This window comes from Merops nubicus, unplaced genomic scaffold (assembly GCF_000691845.1).
Source record: "Merops nubicus isolate BGI_N331 unplaced genomic scaffold, ASM69184v1 scaffold16043, whole genome shotgun sequence".
NCBI lineage: Eukaryota > Metazoa > Chordata > Aves > Coraciiformes > Meropidae > Merops > Merops nubicus.
In genome coordinates this window covers 42,348-48,952 of record NW_008601093.1, presented here as the reverse complement: position 1 = coordinate 48,952, position 6,605 = coordinate 42,348, and the positions used below count along the sequence as shown (strand labels likewise).

The 6,605-nt window shown below is 44.5% G+C and overlaps 1 protein-coding gene across 1 annotated transcript in view; it reads left to right on the top strand.

Annotated features, from left to right (window-relative positions):
* Positions 1-1,903: 1,903 nt before the first annotated feature.
* The window catches only part of LOC103770629 (fibrillin-2-like), a gene marked incomplete at both ends in the record, with an annotated part of 45,553 nt that continues 40,851 nt past the window's right edge, over positions 1,904-6,605 (top strand). The window contains one exon of the mRNA XM_008937898.1: positions 1,904-2,101. Coding sequence (XP_008936146.1) covers positions 1,904-2,101 — 198 coding nt within the window. The remainder of the gene's footprint in view (positions 2,102-6,605) is intronic.

Here is a 6,605-nt window from a genome sequence, read left to right as displayed (position 1 = left end):
GTTGGACTCAGTGATCTTTAAGGTCCTCTTTCTCTGTGATTCTGTGTGTCATAATCTGTAATGGAGTCTTTTCCTTACCTTTACTCCTTAACTAAAATCCAGACAAGATTACAGTATGTTACTAAAATTTAAATCTTTGATTGTTTAAGTCTGTGTTTCAAATATTTGTTAATTCTCATCTGAGGCTGTAGGTTGATGAAGTCACTGTCTTCTATCAGTCATCAAGATCTGTATGTTATGTTAAAAATTCGGCTCAGTTTGATTTAGCAAGAGCCTTGGATGTAATTAAACTGAGACTATTGTAAAGCTGCTTGTCCTGCAGTACGTTGGATGAAAGAATACAGAAACCTTTTTTCTAATGAACAAGATTTTCTTTTTATAATGTTCCCATTTTACTAAATGCCCTGTCTTTGTGGTGTGATAGACACGAGGGAAGCTCAAAGGTATAACACTGACGATTATTTTCTATTTAAAATCAAGAAAGATTAACATTTGTAGTTCTTACCAAGATTTAAGATCTTCTAATCTCCATTTATCATCAGGCATTTTTGTTGTAGATACTTACACATTTGTTTACCTTTAAAGTGAACAGCCCTGTTGAAATTAACTGCCAATGTGTATAAACAACTATGTGCAAAAGTCTTTCCCAAACTGATAACTGAATTAACCATATCAAAAATAGGTAGCAGAACATTTATTTCTATTTGAGCTACCTTTTATTTTAAGATACTTGTGTCTTAGTGCAGTGAAAACTTAATGGAAGGTCTCAGTGGGAAGACCATTTTCTCCTGTTCTGAATATGTTAAAGCTCTCATTTTTACGCCTCAGATTAAAGCATCCAGTTTTAAAATGCACTGATTGTCCCATTTGTAGCTTGGTTTGAATGCCAAGAGCACACTAATGAAAGTGTGTGGGGAAAAAAGCATGACCTTTGTATCACTTTTGGAGTCTGTTTTCATTAGGAAAAAGAATAGGACAGGATAGCAGGGAGAGCAGCTGTAACTCCTCTGTTATGCCTGCTTTCATGTGGCTGAGTAGTCTGAGTGGAAGCTTTACATTTTCTTCTCCCCTACCCAACTTAAAGTTTCTATAAGGATATGAAATCTGGCTTAGAACAGCCATCTGGTTTTCATTTGTTCCTAGAAAATTTCAGTTAATTGTTGTTCCCAGTTTGTGATGCCTGATAAGGCAAAAAAACCCCCTTTCTCTTTATACAGGTTGTACGTGGGTAAGTTAACTATTTACAGGAATTTGGCTAGGAGTATATTTTCGTACAGTTTGTATGCCTTTTTCCATGTACTCGATACTGCTTGAATAGATTTTATACTCTCATGTTGTTCCTCTGAAAATAAATTATGGTTTACCAATTAGTTCTCTGTAGATAGCACTATTTTACACTAAGTATTCTTTTAGGAATGCTGGTTCTGTAGCAGTCGCTGGCATGGATCTTAATCGGAGTGAACAAATGCGTGGCTGCTGTGATCTGTAGTTCCCCCCCTGAATCGCCATCAGGTACTTAAGGACAATATGACCAGTTCCCAGGCCTTGTTTGCTTTATCTGATCTGCTTTTTTGATGGTTTACTTGTTTATTTGTAAAACTGTTTCACTTTTTATAGATTTTACTGGATACTTTGTCAATGCACGGATCAGTTGTGGGTCCTCCAGCTGCTTTTCACTACTTGCATCTATGAGAAATAAATAAATTGAAAGAAAAGATAACCTTATGAATTTCATTACCTTCAGTGGAAGGTGTCATGCTACTTCTGTAAGAGTAGCATAACTTAAATTCCAGGTCCTCTTGGAATTTTCTAAATCCAGTTATCTACTGGATTAAAAATGTATTCCTTCTGTAGTTACTACTACACTGTGTTATATAATACACTGTTATTTCATTTTTTGCAGATTACAGAACAGGCCCATGTTTTACACAAGTTAACAACCAGATGTGTCAGGGCCAGTTAACTGGAATTGTTTGCACAAAAACCCTCTGTTGTGCAACCATTGGGCGTGCATGGGGTCACCCCTGTGAAATGTGCCCTGCTCAACCTCAGCCATGCCGTCGTGGTTTCATCCCTAATATTCGCACTGGAGCATGTCAAGGTAAGCCTTCCGGTTCAAATGTGCTTGACTCTTGTGTTGCCGATATGGGTCTTGAGAACTTTGTGTCCACTTGGAACACAAGAACAAAAAGTGTAACAGTAGCAGGGTTTGGTTTCGCATATGTATGTGTTAGCCAGAATTTCTGTTGCGTAATTCAAAAAAGGGCTTCGACACTGTTTCCTAAAAGAAGTTGGTGTACTGGCTGGATGAGTAGGTGGTGAGGTGGATGGAAGGTTGGCTGAACGGCCAGGCTTACAAAGTGATGATCAGCAGCATGACGTCTAGTTGGAGGCCAGTACCCCAGGGGTCAGTACTGGGTCCGGTCCTGTTTAGCATCTTCATTAATGAGCTGGATGGTGGAGCAGAGTGTACCCTTAGGAAGTTTGCAAGTGACAGCAAACTGGCAGGAGTGGCTGATATGCCAGGAGGTCATGCTGCCATATAGAGGGACATCAATAGGCTGGAAAAATGGGCTGGCAGGAACCTCATGAAGTGGAACGTGGAGAACCACAGAGACCTCCACTTGGGGAAGAACAATACTACTGGATGCTGATGATCTTGAAAGCAACATTGCAGAAAAGAATCTGGGGTCCTGGGTGGTCACCAAGTTGAACATGAGCCAGCAGTGTGCCTGTGCAGCAAAGGCGGCTGATGGAATACTGACCTGTGGAAGAAAAAGTATTGCAAACAGGGTGAGGGTGATGATCCTTCCCTCTCCTCAGCACTGGTGTGGCCACACTTGGGAGTGCTGTGTTGAGTTCTGAGCTCCCCAGAACAAGAGGGAGATGGACCTACTGGAGAGGTACCAGTGAAGGGCCACAAAGATGATGAAGGGACAGGGACATCTCTCCTCTGAGGAAAGGCTGGATGATCTGGGACTCCGCCACTTGGAGAAGGGAAGGCTCATGGAGAATCATATCAGCATATACTTTCTGGAACCTCTAAGTGTTGCTCAGTGGCAAGAAAGGAGGCAGTGGGTACAAACTGGAACATGGGAAAATCCTTCTCAATATCAGGAGCATTTTCTTACTATGGGGGTGGCCAGGCGCTGGCACAGGTTGCCCTGGGAGGTTGTGGAGTCTCCATCCTTCGAAACGTTCAGGAGCCATCTGGACATGATCCTTGGTAGCCTACTTTAGGGGTCCCTGCTGATGCAAGGTGGTTGGACCAGATGGCCTCCAGAGGTCCCTTCCAACCTCAACCCATTGGTGAAAAACATACCAATTCAGGAAGCTTCTGTTGCTCATGGTGTTATAAAAGATTTCAGGGTAGTTACTCTGTTCCTGCTTCAAAAGAGGCTATATAATGTCCTCCTCCTCTCCCTTTCTTTTCCCTATTCCTGCTCTTTCAGTCTCCCCCGTGGCCTCATGTTTTGTACCATTACTACTAGTTCTGCATTCCCCTACACTGTGTCATGGCCTAGTGGTTAAGGAAATTTTGGGAGGAAGTTTGAACTTGATGATCCTAGAGGTCTTTTCCAGCAATGGTGATTCTATGATTCTATAGTTCAGTGGCTTAAAATTGCACATATCTGGCAAAGTCAGTTGTTTGTCTGGATTTCTGCTTCAGGTTTCTTCTGTAAGGGTTCTTGATAAGAGTCCTCTATGAAGTTTAGTTGAAAAAAAATGAGAGAAAAACAAGATGTTGTAAGATTTTTAATTTTTAATATTTAGAAGGCAAAATTTGATTAAACATCTTTTGGACTTCTTCAGTTTTCATTCACATAGTGATCTTCTTTGATGATCATCTTTGTGACCTTCCTCTGGACCCACTCCAACAGGTCCATGTCCTTCTTGTGTCAGGGGGTCCAGAGCTGGACACAGTACTCCAGGTGGGGTCTCACAAGACTAGAGTAGAGCAGCAGAATCACCTCTCTTGACCTACGGGCCATGATTCTTTTGATGCAGCCCAGGATATGGTTGGCTTTTTGGCCTGCACACACACATTGTTGTCTCATGTTGAGCTTTCATCAACCATCACCTTCAACTCTTTTTCCTCAGGACTATTCTCAATCCAGACTCTGCTCAGCCTGTATTTCTGCTCGGAATTGCCCTGACCCAGGTGCAGGACCTTACACTTAGCTTTGTTAAACTTCATGAGTTTGGCCTGGACCCATTTCTCAAAACTGTCCAGGTCCCTCTGGATGGCAGCCCTTCCCTCCAGTGTGTCAAGTGTACCACTCAGCTTGGTGTCATCCACAAACTTGCTGAGAGTGCACTCAGTTCGACTGACTGTGTCACCAACAAAGCTGTTAAACAGGATTGCTACCAGCACTGATCCTTGAGGAACATCATTCATCACTGGTCTCACCTTGGACATTGAGTTGTTGACCGCAACTCTTTGATTGCCAATTCCATATCCACAAAGTGGTCCATCTATCAAATCCATGCCTCTTTAATTTGGAGAGCAGGATGTCATGTGGGACAGTGTTGAAGGCATTGCACAAGTCCAGGTATATGAAAAGGCCAAAGGCTTCTCTCCTGAAGTCAAAGGTACTGAGCTTGCTGTGCACTCTTCTTGTCCTAAGGATCTTGAATTCCACTATTTTGTGGTCACTGCAGCCAAGGCTGCCCTTGCACGTCATGTTAGACACCAGCCCTTCATTGTGGATGAGAACAAGGAACACTGTAACACCTTTTCTCATTGGTTCATCTACCACTTGGATTGCTGGTGTCCCATTGTGCTGTCCTTCCAACAGGTATCAGGGTGATTGAAATCTCCATGAGGACCGTGGCCTGTGAACACAAACCCTCTCCTATCTGTCTATAGAGGGCCTTGTCCACTCGATCTTCCTGGTCAGGTGGCCTGTAGCAGAGGATCATTATGATATCACCTTCCTGTGCCTTCCCTTTACCACTGACCCATAAGCTCTTGATCAGCTCCTCATCCATCCCCAGGCCAAGCTCCATGGACTCTGGGTGGTTACTGATGTAGAGAGCAACACCCTCGCCTCTTCTCCTCTGCCTGTCTTTCCCAAAGAGCTTGTGTCCCTCCATTCCCACGCTCCACCTCTAGAAGCCATCGCACCAGGTGTCGGTGACTCCAATAACATCACAGCCCTGTAGGTGTGCGCACATCTTTAACTCCTTATTTTTGTTCCCCGTGCTCTGTGTGTTTGCATAGAGGCATTTAAGTTGGTCCCCACTGAAGCTAGCTTACTGGCTGGAGTAAGTGCTGGCTGGAATCCATTTTCTTGCACTTTAGGTTCTCTTTTGCTGGCCTGTGATTCTTGTCCAGTGTCAGGGCATCTGGTTTCAGTACTTGCCTCAAAGTGGCAAGAGGATCTCCTCCCCTGGCAACTCTAGTTTAAAGCCTTCTTTGCTAAACTGGCAAGCCAGTGGCTGAAGATGATCTCCTACTTCTCTGAGAGATGGACCCCATCAGCCCTCAGGAGACCAGGTTTCTCAGAGCGAGTCCCATGGTCTAAATAGCCACAGCCCTGGATCTGACACCGCTCCTGTAATCATTTATTGCTTTTCTTGATTCAATTGACCCTTTCAAGCCCCTTCCCTTTGGTCATGGGTATTGATAAAAAGACTACTACCACCCTTGAGTCCTTCACTGGTGCTCCCAGGGCTCTGTAGTCTCTCTTGGTGCTCTTCAAACTGCGTTCAGCTGTATCACCGGTGCCCACATGAAACAGCAGCAACGGCTAGTAATCAGTGGGATGCACAGGGTTTGGTAGTCTCTCTGTGACATCTGTGATATGAGCCCCTGGTAAGCAGAACACCTCTCTAGATAGTGGATCAGGCTGGCAAATGGGTGCCTTTGTAACTCTCAGAAGAGAGTCACCTATTACTGTCACCTCTCACTTTTTCTTGGTTGCACTGGTTGTTACATGTGGAGCTGATCTGGCTGCCTTACTCAGCTCTGAGGTGTTACCTGATGCAACCTTGTCTTCCTCTTGTTTTCCTGAGGTGTTACCTGATGCAGGTTCTGCAGAGCTGTGAGGTGGTTCTGCAGGGTCACCTGGGGCTTTGAGGGTGGTCTCCTCCTTCAACTAGTTCTTACCTCTACAAGTTTCCATTCTTCAGCGTTGTTGGCTTCCCCACTATCTGTGTGCACTGGTGGGGGGAGTTTCTGGCTGTTTGCCCGTAGGCTGTGGTTTCACTGCAGATTGCCCTCAGATCCAGCTGTCTATCTCCTTTTCTGCCTTTTGATGCTGTGCAGCCTTTTGACTGTCTCCTGCAGCTCAGCCACCTGCCACTGGAGGTCCTCCACCTGGGCATGCCTTTTGCAGACAAGCTTGCCACCCATCCATGACCCAGGAGAAAGGTCTAGGCACTTCCCACAGGCTGAGGTCTGCACCTCTCCCTTCAGCAACTGTCTGGGTGGAAGCACTGGTCATCTCCAGGGTGGATGGTGAAGACCCCCACCCAGAAATGTTCAAAGCAATTTCAGTAGAACTTGCAAGCCTTACTATTGGAAAATAGGTAGTAATTTTAATACACATTAGATGTCAGAGTGTGACAGAACTGAACTATTGAATCTCAGCTACACTCTT